Here is a 26,419-nt window from a genome sequence, read left to right on the forward strand (position 1 = left end):
ACAGCTGCAAGGGTGGGAGGGAGACTGGCTTTTCAAAGCTTTTCCCTAAGTTAGTTTAAATGTGCTATTGCTACATTGCTCTTCTACAATGGGGGAAATTACTAAGGCATCATGGCCTGAACTGAACCGCCAGCTGGTACCACAACATGTAGGTGGGTTGTTAGTACCAATAATGAGGAACACCTAGTGTTTTAGGACTGCTAAGACAAGGAGTTGAAGTCTGTCCAATGGGCAGCTAAAAGACAAAATTCTAATTATAATCACCAAGCAGTAATTATATTCTAGGCAGTGATGACTTCATGGAGCCCACACGCATCAATGGGAAAGAAATACAAAGACTGAATGGTTGCAACTTCATGACATGTGTCTTCATAGCCAGGTACTACAGTCCTTGTCTCAATGAGATGAATGAGTAAATTCATTGAGGGAAGGATCACACTTGGCACTTCCCAAGCTCCCGAGCCATCTGAATCAAGTCTGTTCAATGCATATTTTGTATATATTTTGTTACTTCAAAATAGAAAAATATAAGATAGCCAGGAGATATGGTTGGACCTGGTTCCAACACATATTCATTCACGCACTTACTTATTCCAACCATTATGAATCTGTAAGACATTATACACGAGGAAGTAATAAATAAATCACTGAGATGATATGTTCCCAATATCAAAAGCCAATGAAGGGCTGGGCACAGGGGCATGCCTGTAATCCCAGAGACTCGGGAGGCTGAGGCAGGAGGATCACGAGTTCAAAGCCAGTCTCAGCAATGGTAAGGTGCTAAGCAATTCATTGAGACCCTGTCTTTAAATAATAAAATACAAAATAGGGCTGGATATGTGGCTCAGTGGCTGAGTGCCCCTGAGTTCAATCCCTTCTATCCCCCCCCCAAAAAAAAACCACCTCAAAATGAGGGACTAAGTATCAATAATACAATGAAAATCCTAAAATCAACAAGAAAGAAGGGGAAAAACAAAACAAAACAGTTCAATAGTTCCAGAAAAAAATGAGCAAAAATTATAAAAATGCAGCTCAGAGTCAGGGATTCCAGAAGGGCTTATAAATTTGAGATGCTAAGCTTTTCTAGTTCAGAGAGTATTTGTACTAGCATTTCATTAAATCAATGAAATATCACTAAGACACTAAAACAGCTACATGAAGACGTATTACTGAAGACAGGCAGAAACTTGAAGTGCTTATCCTTGAAAGTCAGTGGAAAACTGTGGTCCTGCCTACTAAAGAGAGCAGATGACAGAATTCAGAGCAGGAGGATAGGTTGAAACTTAAAAGAGAAATGTTAAAAGCAAGAGAGACACAGAAGAGCTAAGATACATAACCTGAGAGTAAATTCTGCCCAAATCCCTGACTGAGTGGTGACTTTTCACTTCCATGGGCAGCCCCAGGGAGCCTGGAATAAAAGCAGGTAGATACTGAGGCAATAGATTAGCTATATGAGACTGCAAAATGAATCACCACCAAACTTAGCAACTGGCAGCAACCCTTAAACATTTATTATCTTATACAAGTTTCTTGCTACATGAACCTGGCTGCTCATATATGACTTGATGGCTGGTTTACCCCAGAATACATGATTCAAAGAAGAGCAAGATGAAGGCTGCAACATCTTTTCTCACCTATCCTAGGAAGCCACACTCTGCCATCTCTATAATATTGCTCACCCAGGTCAGCCATATTCAATGGATTGCCCAGAGATACAAATACCAAAAGGAAAGAATTACCGGGGAACTTCTTGGAGATAGGCTACTATGAGAATCAACTCCAGACAGAACTACTTCTGGTGAAATTTACAGTTTTGTTATATCTCACATGTGAGCAAATTTCCTAGTACACATACAGTCTTGGCAGAAAACACAAAAGTCCTACTGCCTTGGGGTTTAAGAAGGAAGAACAAGGGGCTGGCAGAGCAACTGGAAATTTAGATGATAAATATTAGAAGCAAGGAGAAATACCATGAGCAAGGGCTAAGGATGAATTCTGCCCCAATCTTTGTCAGACCAGTAAACTCTAGAGACAATGGACTTTCTCTCCTGTCCCCCTTCCAAGTAAGTTAAACTGTAAAAGTAATAATTAGAAACCAAAACCCAGACAGAAATAGGTGCTTCTTTCCACTTCAGGGGAGACAGGTTTTTCAGCTTGAGTTCAGACATGTGAATCGCTTACTATGACCAATAATCCTTGGAACAAAACAAATTCTAGAGTTGGTGTAACATATTACACACACATCTAGTTTTCTAGCAAATCCAGTTTTTAAACAAAAATTACTACGCATGCAAAGAAATGGGAATCTCCAGACTCACAATCGGAAAAAGTAGCAGTCAATAGAAACTGTCTCACAGCACTCCCAGATGTTGGTACTGATGTAGACTTTATCAGAAAAATGCTTCCAATCAGTGATTATAAATAAATGCAAAGAATTAAAGAAAAACATGGTGTTCATGAGTGAACAGATAGGAAATCTCAATAGTGAAAAAGAAACTTTTTTTAAAAAAAAAGAAGTAACTGGAAATCTAGAGCCATCAAGAATAGTAGCTAAAATGAAAACATTATTAGATAGGCCCTATGGCAGATTTGAAATTAGAAGAACTGGTGGCCTTGAAGATACAGCAATAAAATTATGTAGTCCAGTCGGGGGAAAAAGAAGAATGACAACAAAAATTTTAAAAAAATTAAAATAAAAAACCAAGATTTGGAGACCAGTGGGACATTGTCAAGCAGTTCAATATCCATGTAGCTGGAGCCCCAGAAATAAGCAAGTGGGAAAAAGAAAACAACACTTAAAGAAATAGTGGCTGGAAAATGCTAACACAAGATTTAAGAGTATAGATTAAATGAGATTTCACAGGAAAATATCCAGAAATGTAAAAAGTGCGATCTGGACACTAAAAGTTCAATTATACTTTGATTTTTCTGTTTGTAAACTCTTTCTGCCCACCATTTAGCATCTTACTGCCATTACACGAAGAAGCAACTAAAGGGAAAAGAATTATTCACGATTTTACTCATTTATGTTAAAGCGTCACTAGACAGGTGTCATGGTTAATTTTATGTGTCACCTCAGCTAGGTCAGAGTATGCAGATATTTGGTCAAACATGTCTCTATGTTGCTATATATTTTGGTGAGATGAACATTTAAATGGGTAGGTTTCTAGTATAACAGAGTACTGTGCATAATATTTCTATCTGTATTTATATGGATGACTATGCCATCTATATGTACCTCTCTGCAAATACCCCCACACATCCTACTGGATTCATTTCTCTGGAGAATTCTGACCACTGTGTTTAATACAAAAGGAGAAGGTCAGTTATGGTTTTGATCCTTAAGAAGCTTATTGCCTATGGGGAAAACTCAAAATTCATGCTAAAAATTTGAAGAACAGCGTATACTTGGGACACAAAGGAGAAGCGTATCTCCAGGTTGGGTAGAAGATGGAAGGCTTCCTGGAAGAGGTAACTTCTAAGCTTGGTTCTAAGGATTAGGAATTTGCTAAATAAAAGGGAAGGAGAGAGAGAAGGAAGAGTATTTTGAACAGGGGAAAGGCACAGCAGGAACTAACTATAGCCTGAGATGCTCTGTGCTGTGTAAGGAGTTTAAGGGCAATGGAGAACAGCTTTGTTCAAATGTGTCATGCACGGTTTTAAGAATCACAGGAAAAACTTGTCAGGAGATATAATTTTTCAAAAAATAGAAAAACTTCAGAATGAGACTTCATTATTACTCATGTTGGTCCTATCTTTAGTTTTCTTATGATACAGAAAACTACGATCTATCCATATAAGGTCCTAGTTGCACCACGCTGACTGTCTGGCTATATTATAGCCAGCTCAGCCTCTTCTTTTTTTAAAATTAATTAATTTATTTATTTTAATTGGGTATATATAACAGAACAATGCATTTTGATTCATTGTACACAATTGCCACAAAACTTTTCACTTCTGCGGTTGTACATGATGTAGCAGTTGCATTGCAAATGTGATTCTGCTCCTGTCAATGTAACTTGTTTTCTAGCGCCACCTGGTGTTCTGTTGGGGGCATTGAAAGCTTTACCTGCCTTTCAAAAGACACCATAGGTATTGCTTAAGTGTATCCTTAGTTGTAATGAACACTATAATGGGATACAGAATAATACCCCAAATCAAAATGAAAATTACAGAAAAAGTTCATAATACAAATACATTTATCCACACACACACACACACACACACACACAATTTCCACTCACCACCTCTACCCTACATCCTAATCCTAATCAACATCAATTCTCCTCTAGACTACTGCAATAGTCTCCTAGTGAGCTCCCAGCTTTGAATCTTGCATCATTATAGCCAGAACAAGCCTTTCAAAACATAAAGCAGATCCTATTAATCTGCTCAGAATATCCCAGTGGCTTCCCATCATATTGGAGATAATATAACATTCCTCACTATGGCCTCCAAAGTCCTTTGTGATGTGGACCCTCAACCTCTTGGAAATCAGCCATTCCTACATCCTCCATCACACATTGTTCACCAGCAATCAGCTGCTTGCTAACCCTCAAACATGCTGAGCACACATTCTCAAACATGCTAAGCATACATTCTTAGGGACTATGGGAATATCCTCTTCAACCCCTGGACTATTTTTTCCCATGTGGGAGAAGAGAGCTCACTCCCTGGACTCTTCAAATCTCTAATTAAATATCACCAAAGGGCCACACATACAGCAAAACTGCCCACTGCCATTCTCTTTTCTTGTTTTGTATTCCTTTTTACACCTATCATTGCCTGTTAGAATCTATTTTTTTTAAACTGCATCTCCACATCCCTTATCACACTAAAACGTAAGTACAGACTGAGCATTCCTAATCTAACAATCCAAAACCCAAAATGTTCCAAAATCCATAACTTTTTGAGCACTGACATGATACCACAAGTGGAAAATTACACATCATGAAAATTTTGGTTTCAAGCACAAAAATATTAACAATCCTGCATAAAATTCCGTCATGCTATATGAGTGAAAGGTGTGTAGGAAACATACATGAATTTTAAGTTTAGATTTGAGTCCCATCCCCAAGATATCTTATCGGGTGCATGCAAATATTCCAAAATATTAAGAAATACCAAATCCACAATACTTCTGATACTAAGGATTTTAGATTGGGGGTACTTAACCTGTTCCATGAGAACTGGGGCTTTGTTTTATTAGTCTGGCAGCCCCAGGGCCTAAAACAGTACCTGGCAAAGAATAAGTCCAGAATATGTATTGAAAAATGGACGAATAAAAACAAATGCTGGAATTTGACATCTAATAAACCATCTTTGCATTGCATTGCTTTGTAGTTCACATTCACATTTTGAGGCTGTGGAATATGGAATATATGGGGAAAGATGACATCCAGTGGGGAGAAATTGATATAGCAATTGTATTTAAAGTAGATATAAATAGTTTGATTCAGTTTAAGAATCAGGCATCCCCAAAGAAGACCTCCTTTGAAATAAGCCCTATTTCAATCTTTTGACTGTACCAAAGTAACAAAATTTGACTCCCTAAAAGAAAGTAATCATATATAATTATTAATTCTAAGTAAAAACTGTGTCTTCCCAATCTCATTAGTAGTTTCTCATCAATATTCTTGAGGGGACATAATATAGGTAGAAAATAACTCAACCTGATAATTCATTTCATCCTGAGACAAATTTATAATTGTCCTTTTAAAAAAAATCTCAATTTGTGTTATTATGAAACTGAAGCGTAGCTATTGAAGCATGTTATTTATTTTTTTACTACCAAGTCCCCAAATGGAAAATCTCCCTTCCTCTACTTCCTTCCAGTTAAGAGCAACATATGAATCCATTTGAGTAAAATAGTATATGGGATTCCCAAATGTGATGATTTGCTCAAGCAGGATTTTTAATGAAGGGGTGGTAGCACTGATTCATTATTGTTTTTTTTTTTTTTTTAATTCTGACTACACCTGCACATTTTACTTTTCATAGAATATTTCAGTTACAAACATTTTTGGTTGGTACTGACCTAAGTGGACAATTTTAAGGGATGGGAGGATAAAGTGGTCAGGCGGAGCTGTGCACTATAACCCCTGTAGGTCCAGAGACTTCAGCTCCCAGGTCCTCTGGAAAATACTCTTTAGGATCAGAACCCTGAAGGCCTGACCTGTGCACAGGGTACACAAGGCAGTGCGAGGGTCCTTGTGTGTCTGCAAAAAACCTGGCCCACGATCCTCCCTCTCCTCTTCCTATTTTTCTATGAGTGCATTTGGTGAGCCTCCTAGAAGTTATCCAGTCAATATGTTAATGAGAAAGGGCTCTGGTTGGCACAGATACATGCCTGGGCTAGGTATGGGATCCCATAAATGGAAAAAAAATGTCTGTTAACTGCACACCATGAACTTCGGCTTGTTTAGGGTACCCCAGCTTCTTAGGACCTTCTTTCTCTCCTAAAAACTTCTGCAGATTCTTCTCTACCACAGTGCTCCTAGTCTTTGCATAGTGGTCTGGATGGTATTGCTAACCTGCTCAGAGACCCTCTCTTGAGAAAGCTCCCTCCAGCATACTCTCCGGCTGTGTTTCCTCAAAATAGTAAACACAGCTTCAGTCCCAGGTGCACAGCTGACCTTCCTACTGGGAGCTCCCTGAAAGGAGGATGCTTGTCTTAGTCCCAACTATCCCTCCTGACTAGAGAACCTGGCATACAGTAGGCACGCAGAAATTTAAAAGAAGAAAGCAATGATTTTTTTTCTCTGAATTATGAGTGGATAGATTTTTAAAAATATATATATATTCTGATGTCCTAGTGACCTTTTTAGCATCAAAAAGTAGCCATGTTCCTAACATATGGTGGTTGAACCTATCTTAGTTATAGAAGCTATAATGGTTTGCACAATAATAGTCCTTTTGGAACATGAGATTATGAACGAAGGATGATGGAATGGCAAGACAGGAACCGGGTCCCTCATGATTTGGTTCCAGGTTATGAATGTGGGTAAAAAATAAACTCCTGTCTTTTTAAGTCACTGAAATTGAGTTCTTTAGATCATATGTAATTGAATATAACTATAAGATTATTTTGGAATGTGGGCTTCTGAGGAGAGAGACTCGGGTGAACTTGATTCTGGAGTGTGGCCTCAGTCTACCACATCAGTGGCCTTGGAGCCATGTGAGGAATGTTCCATGGTCACAGGCAGACTGAGTTATGTAGATCATATCAGCAATTGCTTCATAAAGCTAGACTTATTCAATTTTTAAAAAATCTCTCCTTTATGTGTCTTACTTTTGGGACTAAAAATACCTTTGCTTTTATAATTATAATAGATGTGGAGTTTCAAAAAGTCTCATCTTAGCTAAATTATAAAATTGGTACAGCTTTGTTATATGTCCAACTCTATCAATTCAGTATTATTAACTAAAGCAATCTGAAGACCAGGTATTTGGGTAATAATAGTGGTTGAATTTGAACAACTCTAATAGCAGCAGATAGCATTTATTATTTACAAATAATATTTTCTTCTTATCATTCTGCCATGACACATCCCCTACAAGGCATACGAACCATTATCCTCATCCCTAGATGAAGAAATCAAAGGTTAAAGAGTTTTAAAATGATGATTTTCTTTTCCCTGTTAGTTCTGTGCTCCAAATGTATAGGTACAATGATTCCACGTGTCCCTTGCGCTTGCCCATATGAAGTCACAGGAGATCTTGTAATCCTTCTAGTTTCAACTGGGCCTCTGGCTCTTATTCTTACACTTTGGGTTTTATAAAGCCTTGAATATCTTTTAATATTAATAATATTAATAATTAATAATAATTAATAATTAATAATAATTAATAATTAATATTAATTGAAAAACAATAGAAGTTCATTCAATACATATTTTCTGAGTGCCTACTGTATGCAAGCTTGTACTAGGTCCAGGGGATGCAGCAGTAAGCAAAACCAACACAGATATTCTTCCTGGAATCTTTGTTCCAGTGGAGGATTCAGACAACAGCAAAGAATTAAACTACCTATTCTATCCCATGGCAAAAGTGCAATGGAGAACATAAAGCAAGGATGTGGAACACAAGGGGGTTGCAATCTAAATAAGATCAGGGTTGGGGGTTTCACATCTGAGGAGAGACTGCAGGAGCAAGCCCTGTGGACATCGGGGGGAAGAACATCCAGCCTGGAGAGGGCAGTCAGTGCAAAGGCCTTGGTCCTGTGTATGCATGGCATGGAAACCAGTGTAACTGCAGTGGAGGGTCCAAAGCATTGAGAGTCTCAGGATTGGAGGTTGGAGGGAAACCAGCAGAAAGAAAAGTAGAGAAAGATTGTGTGAGGCCTTCTGTACCATGGCAGAGGGCTCTGTTTTCACTATGAGGAAGATAAGAATATGCTAGAAGGATCTGGGCCACAGAGTAAGAGACAGGTTAAAAAGGATCATTCTGGCTACTGTGTTGAAAAGAAGACAGAGGTACAAGACTGGAAGCTGGAAGAGCAGTTAGGAGACATCTAGAATAACCTATGAAGAAGAGGGTCATGGCTTGGACCTGGTGGTAGCAGGTAAAGGTGGCAGGGAGGACTTGGATTCTCAAGGTACCCTGAAGAGAAGGCTGCTGGGATGTGCTAATGGATGACAGAGAGGCCTGAAAGAGAAGGGTCACAGGAGAAGTATGTTTTAAGGAAGGAAGATCCTGAGTTCAGTTTCACACCAGAGTTTGAAGTCATTATTAGGTGGGAAGTTGAGGTCATCAGGGAGACAACAGCTGGACAGCTGGACATATAGATGGAGTCAGGGGAAGAACCCTAGGCTTTGGCATACAGAATATTTAAATATAGAATATTCTTTGGCATACATAATATTTAAATCCAAGGATTGGATGAGATAAGGTTGGAGTGCACATAGATAGAGAATCAACCTGAGGACTGAGTCCAGGGTCCTCCAGTGTTTAAAGGTCAGGGAGATGAGAATCGTCCATCCAGAAAGACCAGGAAGAAGTCAGCAGGGAAGAGTAGAAGAAAACTAGGAGAATGTCTGACAAGACAAGAAAGGGGAGTGTTTGCAGTTGAGGAAGTGATTAACTCCAACAAGGGTTGCTGATATACTCCTTTCTGCTTTATGATTTTCTCCTCAGCATTTGTCTATTGATTATAGTTAGGTCATGGATATATTGAAAGATGGGCAGAAAGGCAGGAGAGAGTATGTAAGAGTATAATGCTGGAGATGTCTGAGTCACCTATGAAACAATCAACAGTTTCCAATACAGAAGAGAAGACTGCAGAATTATTAGGATATTTAGAAATACACAGGGAATTGCTAGAAAGCGCTAAAAGAAAGTTGGTGAGCAAGATTCGGCAACGGGGAGCAGTAGGCTAAGGACTACTGTTTTGTATTTAAACCTTAACATGTAAAACTACATCCTTGTATTACTTTGAAATAAACTGAAAAACAACTAGTCAGAAAAATCTGCACAAACTTGATGCCTTCTCTTCAACCTGTGAGCTAGGACATCACAGCCAGTGGTCAACAGTAGTTCACCATGTACATATGTTCTACAATTTCAAACGCAGCTGCTGCTCTCATCATTCTAAAGTAAAGATATTCCTGAAATTATAAGTATATATAATCATAAAAGATTCTGTTATTCAGCCGATGCTAAAAGCGTAACCACTGTTCTGTGACCAGTCATATAATTCTTTTAATGTTAAATATAGTTCTTCATTCTGAATAAGTTCAGAAACCTCTGTGAAAGTTGAACTTAAAATTATTGAGTTATAAAACGTTATTAGGATGCCTTTGTAATAGACTTTTGGAAGGCAGAGGTAATTCTTTCAGCGTGGCTGTAACTTTTGTGTGTCTCTTTTCAACAATTTAGTTCCTTGAAAAAAGATATTATGTTCTAGTAATCTTTGGATTCCCATATACCTAGCACTGTTGTGAACAAATTAATAATAAATAATATTTAATTTTTCTAAGTGCTTTCCCTGTGCCTGAAATTGCTTTAGGAAATTTGCACCTATTTTCATTTAATTGCTTTCATTTCATTTAATCATAAAAACAGCTTTCTGGAAGAGGAAAACGAGGGAGAAAGTTTAAGTAATGCTTCCAAAGACACATATACCAATAGCAAAACTAGGAGTGGAACCCAGGCAATCTTTCTCTGAGCCTTAGCTCTCAATGTTTACATACAATATTAATAAATGTTTATTGATAAAGTCATTGAAAGAATGAAACCAGTAGCATATACTTTTAACTAGAGATATGAAATAAAATTGTTGTTATTCTCCAATGGTATTTCTGTGTATGTTTTAAAGGCTGTTTGACAATCTCACCTTTTTGTTTTTGTTCTTGATCATCTGTTTTTCTATTTGTTTCTGAAAATTAAAGACAAAACAAAGTAATTACTTTGCAAGTCACCATTCAATACCTCAAAATACAGGAGAATATTTTAATGAAGGCCATTTTAATGAATTTCAATGAACATAATTTAAGCAAAATATTTTGGGGCATATGATTCAATTTTCCTAAATCCTGAGTTCTTTGCACTTGTAATCCATTACAAAATATCAAGATCTGGGCTTGCTTGAATTACTTATAAAAGCCACTGAACCGTGGCTAGGAATCAGATTCCAGGCTAAGGGTTCCTCATCTGTGAGAGTTAACATGAGTGATGTCCACCAATTCTAAGCATCTCTATGGATAAAAGCAAACTGGGATGAAGACAAGCCATCTGCAAGGCTTCTTAAATATGTTCATTGACTCCTAAAACAATAAAGACTATTTTTATAATGACACCATGTGCTTTAAAAGAATGCAGCATGTCCCACTACCTGGAATATTGGTTTCTCTATGCTAAGCACTTCACTCATATTCAGATGATCCAGTGGTGATGTGGCTGTGCCCGTGTTGAACCCTGGGTGTGTGCCTTTAGCTTCCTTGCTGAGAAACCTGAGATGAACACAAGGAGCCATCTCTGGCAGCCTCAGATCAAGTTAATTACACTTAGTGTCTCTCTCACGAATGGGGCTATTGAATGCTGAGAAACCTACAAGGACTAATCAAAGAATACCCACCCCTCCCATGGAAAACAACAGCCAATGAACTGACCATGTGTTTATAATATCATTACTTTACCTATAACTTTATAACAAGTCTACAAGTTATAGGTACCAGACTACAGTAAACTTGTTATAGATACAAAATAAAAATTAACTAGATCCTTTCTTTCTACGTAAATAAACAAAAGAAAATCAACTAGATTGGATCTATTTAATTTTCAAGGTAGATCTGTTGATTACGGTTCCAGTTGGAACTTAGGTTACCTTTGGATACTACTAGGTACATATGTACATGCATATACGTGGGGATGAGGCAGAGTTTGGGAGACTGACAAAAAGCATACACTCTCCCCGCAGTAGATGAGAGAGTGTGTGGTGCAATCAGGGACGATGGATGATTCAGTTTGTCAGTCCTGAGTTTTTCACACTTATTTCCCTAAGACATTTCAATGTGAGGAGGTTAAAAATAAATCTAAGGCAGGCTTTGATGCAGGGAAGGCCTTTTCATAGGTTAAATGTTTTGGTTCCTTTGAGACCTGATATAAGTGGAAGAAAGGGAACTAACTTTGCAATCTAGGTGTCAGGGTTAGCACTAAGAACATCATGACTTGTATATCCCCGTCTCCTGCAGGGGATAAATCTTCATGCAAAGGAGAAAGTTGAGCCTGAGGAATTAGATTCTACATCTATAAAGGCCAGTGGTTTAAATAACTCCTAAGAATCATGTTCTTCCCACTCTGCCACTCTGTGCCTTTTGTGAAAAAGAAATGGAGAGAGATTTTATAAAGTTGACTGCACATACTTCCTGGGCAGTATGGCAAGAAGTATGCAGGATATTTTTTTAAAGGGGGGAGGCTTATTGGTCTCTGTTGAATATTCTAGAACATCTGATTTTATTAACTGTAACTTCCTAGCCACAAAGTTAAATAGCTGAACTAGACCTTATAATACTACTTATTTAGTACATATGAACTGAGCACCTAGTATCTTCCAGGTACTTTTGTAGGCATCAGGGATCCAGCAAGGAAGCATTATAAATCTTAGTCCTGTAGAAGCTCTCCTTCTATTGGGATCAGCAGTACCTACAGGAAGCCCTTAACCTTTAATTTCTTCCAGGAGTCATGCTGGACTAATGTGACTTGAACAATTAAGCATGCAATGCAAATTTCTACCCAGACTAGAAAGAACAGGTGGATGTTGGTCATAAAAGGGAGAACATGGCTCTCACAGATCTTCCCACCCTGGGAGAAAAGTAAGGAAGGAGGAATGGTTTGAATTGGTCACCTTCCAAAAAGAAGTGAAAGGTGCTGATTCCACGTCAAAGAGCCCTGGTCAGGTCAACCCATGTCCTTTGGATCCACATCCCCCCAGTAACTTCGAGGACAAGGTGATTGGTTATACTTTCAGAAACAAGGGCCGCCATCTCTCTCCCTCCTCCCCCCCAGTAGTTAGGGTGGGGAATAAGACAAATAAGGCCTAACCCACATCCTTCCATGCCCTGGGACAAGAGGTCTGTCTTGTTTTCATTCTTGAGTCTCCTTCCATCCCTCTCCCCATATCAACAAGCTGAGTTCTAAGACTCCTCTTTGGATATGGAGAATATACAGAGCAGACATTTTGAACTCTGTTTTTTATTCACACTTAACTTTAGCTTAAGTAAAGAAGTTTTCTGATTCACTAGGATTCTGTACAACCAATAATCAAGTGTCACTTTATTCTCTGTTACCTATGCTTCTTTGCGAGGCCTCATTTGGACCTCATTGTGCCAAAGGGGGGGGGAAATGACTTACTGAGTACTACTATGTACCAAGCATTGTTGTAAGCACTTAATGCAGATTATCCCACTTATCCTTGCAGCCATGGGAGATAGTTACAATTTAACGGATAAAGAAACTGAGGCTTAGAAAATCTAAAGAATCTTCCCAGGGTTACAGAACAAGAAAGACCCATTTCAGAGGCCATAATGCATAAAAATACTACTTTAATCACACTTTGCATATCTAGTAATGGGCAGTCCTTTAAGTAAGGGAGATGAATGCTTAGTCTTTCCCTGAAAATTATAAAAGGACAAGGTCATTCGTAACTCACATTTAGAGTTTAAATACTCATGTCCAAACAGAAACAAAACAAAAAAAAGTTACACATTCTTTATCTGTATTAATATGACTCTTTTTATCCCTTTCAATATTATTTTATTTGAGCAAGGAAAACCTTACTAAAAAGAATGGAATCTGGATCTTTTAAAAACTGTCATGCAATCATTGAGAAGAACTGGTCACTTTTATGGATTCTGCTGTACTATACTCTACCTAGTTGCAGCTACTGTGCCAGTGTCCGTAGTGAGCAGTTCTTGCTGGACCAACAATGCGAGCTAATTTGCACTCAGGCTCATCTGCCTTTCCAAGTGCCTAAACCCAGGCACCTACCTGTTCATCCCCAAGACCCAGGGCTCTGTTTCCTCCCTTAGCACTCATAGTGTCTGTTCACTCTTCAAAAGTCACATCTTTCCTGTCTCCTTCCCTATGTCTCTACCACCATTTCCTTAGCTCAGTCCTCAGTACCATCATCTATTACTAGTCAGATTCCTAACTGGCCTCCTGCTCTGTGGCTTTCTTCCATCTGCTGCCTACATGTTCACTCTAGAATATCTCAGAAAAACCAGAAGCCAGAGGGAATTTCCACCAGGGCTGATTCCTGGTTTACTCATCTGCAAATAGGGATAACACCCAGCTGCTGAGAAAACTCAACTCCCTAGTCGTGGCGGAGTAGGTGCATCCAATCTGTTTATCCAGCAGTCTTCATTTCTTCTGGACATGTTAGAGGTGAAAACTCCCCTCTCCAGAACCCCAGGAGCTTGTTTCTTACTTGTCTAGTTCCCTTTTTCTGTCTAGAGAACTAAGGTTGAAAATGAGAGCAATGAAGAATGAGAATCTGCCATATATATTTTCAGCTTGTCATTCATCCACTCATGATGAAGTTCATATCCTCACAATAGAAAGTCATGGAGGATAAGAATGGTGTATACGTGGGAAGGGAGATTTCACCAGGGAATAATCAAAACTTAAGGTACAGAACAAAAATCAACAAAGGATTGAGGCAAGAGCCACTTCATTTCAATTCTATCCCTTTACAAGGTAGCATAATAGTACATGTTAAAACAAATAAGCATACCTATTAGAAATAGGTTAAAATAAAGAGGACAAAAGTATTTCCTTGTGATGTTGGTCATCAAAAATGGTATATTCTTGGGCTGGGGATGTGGCTCAAGCAGTAGCACGCTCGCCTGGCATGCGTGCGGCCCGGGTTCGATCCTCAGCACCATAAACAAACAAAGATGTTGTGTCCGCCGAAAATTAAAAAATAAATATTAAAATTCTCTCTCTCTCTATCTCTCTCTCTTTAAAAAAGATGTTATATTCTTCTAAAATGTTCATAAGTATAGAATGAACAGATTTTGTTATGTAACAAAATTAAATATACTACTTAAAAATAATGACAATGTAGAGAAGAATCCTTCTGCATTTTATTGCACTCAAATAACATTAAACAGAAGACATTTACATTACTGAAATTCCATTGATGTTGCCCAACATGGCATATGTTTGTAAAGACAAGGCTCATTAATTCAGACATTTGGAATTAAAAACTATTTGAAGTTGACCACAGCATAATGAATCCTCAGTTTCTAGAGTACTACAGATGGTTATATACAAAAGCTCAGCAGAAATTATTTTAGTCATTCATTAGTTCTATGTCATTCCTAAGTTTCCCTAAAAAAATACAGCTTTATAAAAAGTAATGTTCTATAATTCACAATATGAAGAGCTTAATTACAAGTTGAGAATCAGCTCTATATTACCCATATCACAGCTTTAGAAAATTATTGCTTGTCTTACTCTTATTTCAGGTTTCACTACACCTCGGGTCAGCATGCAGAACTCACTACATTGGAACTACAATCTATAATGATAAAAATATCGACTGTCTTTGATTTTACCCTAAAAGCAGAAAAAAAGCCACCTTAAGACAATGTTAATATAATAAAGAGCAACCCCTTGACCCACAGATGTCACCAATTCTTATGGCTTTTTTTTTTTTTTTAATAATTCATGGCTCTTTGAAAATGATGCTCCAACTACCTCCTTTTCTAACAAAGCAATATTTTTATCACAGCAGGTATTTCCCAGCCAAAAATAAACCACATTAAATATAGAAGAAAACTTTCAGTGTAGAAAGGAAAAGGCTCATCCCTTGTGAAAAATAGCAGCAGACATGGGGCTGGGAGAGTACTTGTCATACATACATCCTAAATCAACCCAACTAGAGACATCATGGACTTGATCCAGTGAGAGCACAGGGCAGTCTCTGGTGCTGTGAGGGCATTACTTAATTAGCCAAAGGCAGAGCAGTCTTTAAGGTATGCACCAGTAATGTGTATACATTTCCTAAAATTTAAATAAATACTGAATGGGCCAGAGCTATTAAATGATCCATCCAAGGTGCTAAATAGCATTTTTGCACGAGATATTTTTGCAGGCCATTTTTTTTCCTTAAGTCCTAACAAGGAATTTTAGTTCCCCTCATTATGAAAAATAAATTAATGATAATTTAAAACTTTCCTCAAAATATTATATTATTCTAATATGCCAGCTAAAAGCTACAAAAATATCAAAATTTGTGATGTAACCTGAATATCTGAAGCAAATGTAGAAATTTTTGATAAGAATATCAGTGCAGATATATACAACTCATGCCTTCACAGCAAATCATCATGTCTGTTCCCGTTTTTAAGAGTGCTAATACAAGACACTTTTAATGGCTTTGAAGTCATGTTTAACTCAGCGCTTACACAAGTCAATCCAATATAGTTAGCATTAGTTATTAAGAATGTATTAAAATCCTGCCAAGACAAATTGCTGCTATATCATCAACATAATTCTTAACTCTTGTCTGAAAAATACATAGAAATGTAGGTATGACTAAAGCTGCACCAAAGAAGGAAAAAAAAAAAAAAAAGGAAAGAGAAATCCAATGGACCCACTAACAGTATCAAAAAAGGACATGCAGGAATGTAAATTACATGTAATTTTTGTTTCTTTAAAAAAAAATACACCAAAATGCCAGTGGACTATAACTCATTCAAAACATCTTTAGTGTTCATTCCCAAAGATCTTGATCTGCCCAGTATTTACTTCACAAGATCTATCACAGCCATCTTTTGGAGCGTATGGTTAGGCTGGTCCTCCTGTGGTAGTAGGGGCAGTCTTTTTGAAGCTTTAAGTATCTGCAAAAATAAGGGGAAATCTAAATTAAAGGACCAACTAGACACAGAGTGGGACACTGCTTTATTTTCATTCTACTTTAAAAAAAAATCACCAACAGAAGTAAATGCTTTTTTCTCTTTGTTTTTAAGGACAACTTGTTAACAAGATAATTAACTAACTACCCACAGAAGACCCAAGGGAGCACTTGCAAAGCTGCTGAAGAAAATCTAGGGGTTTAAAGAGTGCTCCAGAATTACAACTGAATCTCAATCTTTTGAGAAATACAAGCATTAAATTTCTTTCTCCCATTGACATTTTCACTATATTGAAAAGAATAAAAAATCTAGTATGGGATTTGAAAAAAAAAAAACAGGAAGGATTTTTAAGTGTGATGTACGCTACTTTAAAATATTAGTTTAATAATTTTATTTTAATGTTATTGGTAATAAAAAAAAGTGTACAGTGTTTTTAAAGAAGTAAAATTCACACCTAACTTTTTAACATTTTCATTCCAAATATTAGTATCTGATTTATTTTATTACTACAGTGTTGGGCTTAAATTATCATATTGAAATAGAAAAGGAGCTGGTATAAAGGCGATTTTGATATCATTTGTAAGGCTGGATAACTACTATGGCTTGAATGCGTCCTCCATAAATTCATCTGTAAGAACTTTAATATAAACTCACATATTAGAATCAGAGGAAGTGATGAAGTTGTGACCTTCATGATGGCTTTAGTGAGTTTACAGCAAGAGAAGGAGAGACCCACAATAAAAAGTTTACTTTTATGTGTTGCCTTCCACCATGATATTATGCAGCATATCATGGACCTCACTAGCTGTCAATCAAAAGCTAGCACCATGCTTTTAGACTTCTGAGACTCCAAGACTGTGAGATAAATATACTTCTTTTCTTTATAAATTAATAAGTGTCAAGTATTTTAAAACAATTATGATATTTCCTTCAGTTTCTTTCTGCTCTTGGAGCCAAAAATTTCTGTATATCCAACAGAAATGATTGTTTATATCCTCCAAAAGCATGTAGAAGATAATATTCATCACCTTTCTTCTCGGTAGTCAAACTAGAAATAATCACTATATCTGTCATCAGAAAACGTAATGAATTAGACTAAATTACTATATTAAGGTGGGAGAAGCTCACACATATGATATTGAGCAATAGAAACCAGCACAATAATAATTGTATGTATGTGTATGTATGCATATGTGTTTATGATTCTAGCTACATTCAATTAAAAAAAAACAGTCTACAAGTGAGGTGTTACTGATAGGCAAGAAGAGAGAGACTTTTAGGGTGCCAGACCTTTTTTTTTTTTCCTGATTATCTGAGTAGTGGATACAAGAGAGTAACACATGTAAAAATTCAACATATAAGCACTTCCTAGTGTATTAATTGTATCTGAATAGAAAAGGTTTTAAAAATCAGTTTGACTTTAGAATTTAATTTCTCTAAGAATTGAACAATTAGCTAGACTTTGAGAGGATCAACATTTTCAATATACCTGAGACAATGGAAAATTGTTCAAAGTGTAACAGTGAGTATTTGTAAAGAGGCAAAAACGTTAAAAGTTCAACAGCAGTTTTAGCAGCTTCAACATAAGCTCCTACACACTTAAAGACTCCAGTAAGAAATGGTTCAGTAGGGTCTAAACAATATCTCCAAAATCAGGTCAGTCTTCTCTGTTGCTACTCTGCATTCCTCCTTCATTCCCAATCTCTATGAAGGGTCTGCCATTCACTTACAAGGACTCAAGCCAGTAATGTTGGAATTATCTTTGACTCTTCTCCACTCCCATCAGATTATTTCCACCTCCCATATCCATGAAATCAGTCCTCTCTTCCCCCCAATCTACTACAGTCCACCTCTCACCGTCTCTGGCTTGGATGAACACAGCTGCCTATTACTTGTCTTTACCCACTTGCTAGACTACTGTCTTTAAATCTGGAATTGATCATGTGACCTCTCTGCTTAGAATTTTGCTCTGATTTCCTGTTATTTTTAGGCTCAGATCTGAACTTCCAAACATGGTACAGAAGACCCTCCAAGCTGGCTGCCTACTTTTCTACCCTGTCTTCTCATATTTCACGTGGCACACCATCTTGGTTGTTGATCAGTAAGCACTTTCTCCCCACCTGCTAGCTCCTTGACCTTCTATAGTCGTCCAAAACTCAGTTACAGCCAGCACTTCCACCCCTCTGAGGCTGAGTGATTTATTATCCCTCTTTGCATGAGTTACCCTGCACACCGCTCTGAGAAGTCAGTGCTATCACATTAGCTGGTCCATTCCACTGTGTGCCACAGGACTGTGAGCCATACTAAGGCAGGGACTACATTGTTAATAATGCAGCTCCACTGGTTAGCCCAGAGCCTGTAAGGCAAGTTGCAATATATGCTTTTTGAATTAAAAAATAATGATAATAACAATATGCATGTAAAGCATATTGGTTTACATACTGGTTAAACATTCACTTCAATGAGCATAAAGCCAATCTCTGCCATTGCCTTAGGTCTCTAGGGCTGCCAACCTAAAGCAGCCTTAAGGGTGTTAGTGATTAGTGTTCAAAAATGCTAGGTAAGAGGAAGGCCTGAGTGGAAGTTCTTGATGGATACAATGTAGTGAAATCTATTGCTAGAATATTCCATGGCAGGATGAATTGTGTCTCCATTTACCAAGAATCAGGAGAGGCAGAATTACCCAGAAACTATGATGCTCATGTGTTCCATTCTAAATAACATGATTACTGAAAACATAAAATTAACTTTGTGTGTTGTTCTTTTCTTTTCTGGAGAAAAACAGTTAATGAACCACCTAGGTATATGGCTTTAAGTATATTGATTGGTAGAAAATTTTACTCTAATGAACTTCATAAATGATTCATTCATAAATCAATCTGAACTATGTGTATATGCTGCACTATGTATACTATGCTTTTCTAAATACAAAACATTCATTGTTCCATTGTTACCTTGTAAGTTTCCCAAAGGATTTTTTCCCATTCATATTATAATAAGAAACATGCTGTATGACTTCAAGTAAATATGAGTTTGAAGAGAAAGGTAAAAACTTGCTAAAGAAATAAATATTACAAAGGAATTTTCAAAATCTAGTTTTCAAAATAATTAACTTCTAATATCAGAATGATTAATTCTTAAGACTGACTTTATACACCCTTGCCAAGAGTCTGCCTGCAAAACACTTAAAATTTAAAAATGTAAAGCAAAGACACAAAATTTAAACTATTGGACAACTTATTCACAAAAACACTTCAATATTCCTAAGTACTAAGTTATGAACTAATGAAGATTAAGAGAGAAAGAGAGATGAAAAATAGGATGTGTTTCATTTTATCATATCAAAATAGCTCTCAAAACTGTTAACAGCTCTTTGGGCTTCATTTATTTAAAATCCTCTAGAAAACAATAGCAAAGAGTGGATTCCAAAATAAGAACATAAGGATCAATCCCACTTCTACTCTGTGACCCATAGAAGGTGACTTTTGCCTTGCCATGCCTCTTTGATGTCATGTGTAAAATGGACTTAACAGTAGGTCTACCTCTTGATGTGCTACATCTGCTAAAACTTATTTAATCCATGGAATGTGCTTAGAAGTTCACCTCCATAATAATAAATGCTAGCTGTCACTGTCTCCTACTTGTGACTTGTTGCAATGCCCCATGGGACTAGTACAATGATAAATATGTTATTATGAACAATAGTAAGCAATAAAAAGACTGTATAGCTAGTCTTGGAATGATCAGTTAGGTTCTGAGGGCTAGGAAAAAGTGACTAACATCCTGCATTTTGCAGAAGTGCTCAATTGAGTTTTGTAGTGAATGAATTTTTTAAAGATTGAAATGTAATGAGGAGTTGGGCCCTCATTGAATGTACCTGTAGTTCCTCCAATCAGATGTGTAATGAAACACTACTATAAAGACAACCAACTAACTGCACAAAAATATCTTGAACAGATCTATGAACATTAATATTTTGCACTATGAATAATAAAAGCTATAATATGAAGTAAGACTAACAATGAGACTTACGGGAAAGAAGAAAGCCAGATTCAGTGGTTAGAAATAACTACCACTAACTCTTATATTCTCCTTTGGCAAAGTCAAATTACGTATGCAGTGAGTCAATCAAATTTTTATGATATCTAGTTATAGATTACAACTTCTTGATCAGATCCCTAAGAATTTATCTTCTCTTGATCCACCTCACAGAGCAGGCTAATTAATTACAAAACAATAATACCTTAGCCACCACTCACTAGGAGTTTATTAGGTGCCAGAAACTATGCTCATTAATCAGATCTTCATTTTTATGTGCTTTGGTTGTGGTTGTTAAATATCTCATTTTTAAAAAGCAACTTATTCCATCATCATAACCACCTGTATTATATATTTATGTTCCAAAGAAAATCTTGGGGTGAATTTACAAAATATTGAAATAAAAGCACAGAGTGGGGCTGAGATTGTGGCCTAGCAGCAGAGCCCTTGTTCAGCACGTGCAAAGCCCCATGTTCAATCCCCAACACTGCCAAAAAAATAAAAGCACAGAGTTATGGTCAGAAAATATTATCTCTCATGCTGATAGTTATCTTCCTGATAGTTAATCCACATTTTAAAATGTGAATTATAATGAGAAAGATTTGTAGTAACTTCTTTTTTTCTAGGAATTCTTATAAAATAATTTTCTCAAGGGCATAGAATAGAATCAAGCTGATTCTATAACTTGCTTTGCTTCTTCCAGAGAGAAACAGGGTACTCTGTCAAGTGTTAGTCAACAATAAACAGAAACCAACACAAGCAGGACAGAACTATCAGCTTTCCGTGCCCTCCCATCTTTTCTAAATAGAAAACATTCATTGTTCCATAGTCACCTTGTAAGTTTACCAAAGGATTTCTTTTCCTATTCATATTGTAATACCATTCATTACAGTCTATCAATTACTTCTACTTCATATTATAAATATGCCTGTGCATAGTATGATAACTATCAAAACCTAAAATGTTCCATTCATAAAATAAGCAAGGACAAGCTTAAGACTAACTAAAAATACCCTTTGGCTATTTTATTTTTTGGTTACTTTTTTATCTTGAAATTCAGTATTCAATTAATTTTGGAAAATACAATTATTTCTACCAAAATCAACATTGGTAATGCACATCACCGCTAGAAAATTCTCATTAAGCATCATGTATAAAAAAATGAGTAAAAATTTAACCAACAAATATGACTCACCCACACACATAAAAACTAAAACAAAAATGAAAAGAAATACACTTGGAGATGAGGTGGGATATGAAAAATCCTCATCTAGTAGAACATTTTTTTTCCCATTGAGAAAACAGACTACCTGCCATTTTCTGACTACAGGTATAGTTTATGTCAGTACTAAAATGTAGTCCAAAGCACAGGCCTTGGCTGAAAAGTTGTTCCCATTCTTTAAACTCACTAATGACCAGAGGCAGAAGGGGGAAAGGTATTGATGAGCCCTGGGCACCTGCATTGCCACAGGGCATTGATATGCCTCTAAGAAAGGTGGGGAACAGAGAGCAAAATGAGCAACTGAGCAATTGCATAGTTAATGCACTATTCAGTTTTCATCCTGAGAAACTTTGATTCTATATCCGCCATCAAATGGCCTGACAATCAAAAAAGAAAAAAAAAATTTAAAAACCCTAAAATTCTACATTACCACCAATGTGTAATGGCAAAATCATACAGTACTTTAAGAACTCTTCAAAATCTAGCACAAATATATATAGTACACTGAATAAAACGTGTGTTTGCCATTACTTTGGTTCAGTTGATCAAAACACAGAATTTTGTTTTTTTAATTTATATAGAGTCAATTCTTCTTTCTCAGGATTTTTATCCTTCATATATTTATTTAATAAGGCTAGTGTTAATATCAACCGCATTTTTAAATTTAACCCCCCAAAAGGAAAATACATCTAATGAAATGTCATACCTGGTGGTACTTCCTGCTGTTCTTCTGCAGCAGGAACACTTACTTCTAAAAATGAACAAGAAAGTCACAGTCCATTACAGTTGCTGATGACCAGAGTTTAAAACACAGATTGGTAGTACTGAAGTAATGGTGATTATTTTTACACTTTAAAAAATTCAACTGCAATTATCATAAAAACATTGCTTTTATAACCTCTCTCTCTAATACACACACACACACACACACACACACACACACACATTGATTACCAGTGAGTAGAACACATAATATTGTGTGTTTCTCAATTATTCTACACAACAGACTTCATAATATTATCAGTCTGACCTCAAAATTCTGTTGTCTGGTGCAGGAGATATGGACTAAAATTTAAGTTTTCAAAACTGTGCATTAGACATAAGAGAGCTGAGGAATGACATTCAACGAATTTTGTTTCTTCTTTCTCTAAAGAAGAAATAATGTTTTTTATTGAAAAGCATTTTGGGGATCAGGGATGCAGGGAATTGAACCTAGGCCTTGTTCATGCTAATCAACATAAGGTCTACCACTAAGCTAAATCCCAGCTCAATCTCTTGAAAATAGCCCTAGTTTTAACATTAATTAAACAGTATATGGAAATTGAATTGAAATAGAATCTTCAAATTAAACAGTATATTTAATAATTTATTTTTGAAAAATAATCTTTAACATATTTTTGTGTGTATGATGGTGGCTATACTCAGGGACTTGTGTACCCACATGCTCTACTACTGAGCTAAACTTCAAGCCCACAAGATAATACATTCTAACACTAGTCAGAAAGGTGGAAATGAACTTTCAACATCTTATCTTTTTCCTTGGCCACATCAATCCAATTACACTTAAAGAGACTGCAGGCATCACTATCCAATATACAAAGATGCATTATTCTATTAAATTATATCACATATTACCTTTAAACTTTACAATCCATTTAACAGATCTTAATCTAGAGGTAAGATGGTTTCAGGTTTTCTTTGGGTCCTTAAGAATTGCAACACACTTTGCTCAAAAGGAGGTATTTTTGAATAGTACTTTTTAAAACTCATTATATTTTCACAGCTTTACCTTGCTTCTAATAATAAAAAACGACACAGGTTTCAAGGAGAATATTTGGAATCATTTTACATAAAAAGAAACAAAAAATAGTTAAGGCTAAGCCCATTAACCACTGTTAAGGTACTACTCACTTCCTTTGTTATTATTATCACTGATGTTAACAAAGAAACATTTCATCTAATTGTATTTTGAAAAACATACAAATTTAACAAATTCATCTATACTTTTTATTGGTGTATGATTTATTTTGGTATAGATTTTGATTTATTATCTTAAACATGAAATAGTTGAAAGAAAGAGTTTCCTGTTTAATTTATGTAGCCTACTATTTCTTACCCTTGGAATTTTTGAACCCATTTCATTTATCATGGCTTTCACTTCCACCCCTTAATCCAATAACCTCCATGTTTCCAAACGTAAAAGACTTTCTAGTCCTGAGATTTCGGGGTCACCTGACAGCATGGAACATATTCCCTTTTCCTTCTGACACACTTTCCTCCTCACTCACTGGCTGTTCATTCTCCACCCAACTGCACAATGTTGGAGTCCCCTAGACCTCAGTCTTGCAATGGCCTCTCTACACTTGCTGCATTCACCTGCAAAATGATCTCACTGGTTTCCATGGACTTAACACCATCTTCCTGATAATGGCTTCCAAATGCTCATATCCATCTCAAGACCTTGCACAACTAGTTCCGAATGGTATATTCAACCCTCTGCTTGATAACTCTACTGGGATCTCTCACATAACTTTCAAAGTTAAAATGCTCAATGTGGAGCCTTCTATTTGCTCCCCTAAACCAGTTTACTTTAGCACTCAAACCAGTTTACTTTGTTTTCTCCTTAACAAATGGCCCCATTATCCAATAGTTACTCAAACCAAACTAAACCCTCCCCCCTTTATTTCTTTGTTTTACTACCATCAGAAAAGTCTACCAGTTATAACTATAAAATATATCACAAGTTCCATACTCTCCCCTCTATTCCCCAAATCCTGATCTTACTCTGGACCACTACAGTCACTTCCCTGGATTAATGTTCAATAATTTCCTAACAGGGTAGTCCCCACATCCTTTCTTGCTCCATCCAACCCAATCTCTAGCTAGATAGGAGGGAAAGTAATGCTTTAAAACATAAATCAGATTATACTATAACTTTTTAAAGTATTTCCACATGTTCTAACTGTAGCTAGACTATAATCCAAATTCCTCAGTAGGCCCTGTAAGGTCCTGACTAACTATCCCTGCCTGTTTATCTAACTATCCCTACCTGTTTATTGCTTAAGCCAATCTGAGCTTTGTTTCTATTATCTACAATTGAAAACAACCTTATTGACAGAAAGTTTTAAAGTCAGTCCTGATGCAGACAGAACATTTCCACACACCATCCTAAGGTCATGTGAAAGATGGATTTGAAGGGGGCAAGCAGAGTCAAGACCACCAATCAGAAAGCTGCTGCTATTAACTACGAGGATAAGGGCCAAACCAGATCAACAGTACAGGAGCTACAGAGAAAAGAATTGGTTGGAGGAGCATTGAAGGAGTCTATTATCAGGACTTGGAATTAAGTAGAGACAGAGGGAGAAGAGGCCTCAATGATGGCTTCCATGTTTCTGGTTTGGGAATCCAAGTGCTACTGATGCAAGCAGCCAAGGCCAAGGAAAGACAAGGGTGAATGGGGAGGCCAGTAACTATGTGAAGAAGATGAACTACTCTTAGTGTAGTCAGGTGCTACAGGGGCCAGCACAGAATCTGCAGGTAGACGACAGGTGCACAGTCCAGAGCCCCACAGTCCAATAGAGGGAAAACCTTTCATAGTATAACAGCTTCTCAAATTGTCTGAAAAACTTAAGAAAAGACTGTATTTCTGGTCAAAACAAGATGGGGTCAAATTGCATATGGTAACATTAGTTATTTTTTTTTTATAAAATATATATGGGGAACATTGGATAAATATTTCATGGGGATTTTCTTTTCTTTTCTCTTCCTACCCTTCTTCCTTCCTCCCTCCCTCCCTTCCTTTTTTTAAATTTTTTTTTTTCTTTTTTTTAGCACCAAGAATTGAACCAGGGAGCACTTAACTATGGAGCCACATTCCTCCCCAACCCTTTTTATTTTACAGACAGGGTCTCCCTGAGGTGTTTAAGGGCTGGCTAAATTTCAGAGGCTAGCTTTGAACTTGGGATTCTCCTGCGTCACCTCCCAAGCAGCTGGGATTAAAGGCATGCACCACCATGCCAGGCTAGGGTTTCCATTTTTCTTAATCTCACTGAATCAAAATAAAGACTTAGAGATATTCTTCAAAACATTAATATTCTTCCCAGAGAACTGAGTAATGGAAGAAAAAAACCTCAACTCAGTTTAGCCCTGCTACACAGAGATGAATCCCACTGTATATAGTGGGCCCATAGTTCCCATGCAGGGGTCTCTCCCACAGCTAAGTAGACAGGGAGGGAAAACACGGTTTTCCCCATTCCCTCCACAACTATCCCCCCATTTCTATTGATTGTGTGATCATCCAGTCTGCAAAACCAAGCTCTACAAAGCTCTAAATCAGGAGAGCTCAGTGATAGAGCACATGAGGCCCTGGGTTCCATTCTCAACACGACCAAAAAAAAAACAACAGTGACATTTAATCTGAAAACTAGCTGCTCAAAAATGAATTCTGACAGTAATTTTATGAGCAATATTCTGTTTTACGCTCCCTGTGGCAGCCTGCTGCTATGAAAGCTTGTGCGCCCCCACAGTCAGCTTCAGGATCCAGGCATGGAACACTGACTCAGACACTTCCACCCCTGGAACAAGGGACCAGCTTGATCTCGCCTGACCTCACTTCAGTTCAGCTTGCTGTTTATAAAATAAATACAGAGGTCTTTGCTCTGTCTCCTCCTCACTGCCTATAGTGAGAAGCAACTGAAATAATATGTGTGGAAGTATTTTGTGAACTGTTAAGAACTAACCACCATTTGACCCAGCTATCCCTCTCCTCGGTTTATATACCCAAAGGACTTAAAAACAGCAT

General features: G+C 37.0%; 1 protein-coding gene across 4 annotated transcripts in view; it reads right to left on the minus strand.

Annotated features, from left to right (window-relative positions):
- Asph (aspartate beta-hydroxylase) overlaps positions 1–26,419 on the minus strand; it is a 219,588-nt gene that overhangs the window by 105,899 nt on the left and 87,270 nt on the right. For all 4 annotated transcript variants that reach the window (XM_071602317.1, XM_071602316.1, XM_071602318.1 and 1 more), the window contains exons 13-14: positions 22,325–22,369; positions 10,334–10,375 (exon numbers count right to left, since the gene is read on the minus strand). In XM_071602317.1, the coding sequence (XP_071458418.1) occupies positions 10,334–10,375; positions 22,325–22,369 (87 nt within the window). The remainder of the gene's footprint in view (positions 1–10,333; positions 10,376–22,324; positions 22,370–26,419) is intronic.

This window comes from Marmota flaviventris, chromosome 15 (assembly GCF_047511675.1).
Source record: "Marmota flaviventris isolate mMarFla1 chromosome 15, mMarFla1.hap1, whole genome shotgun sequence".
Lineage (NCBI taxonomy): Eukaryota > Metazoa > Chordata > Mammalia > Rodentia > Sciuridae > Marmota > Marmota flaviventris.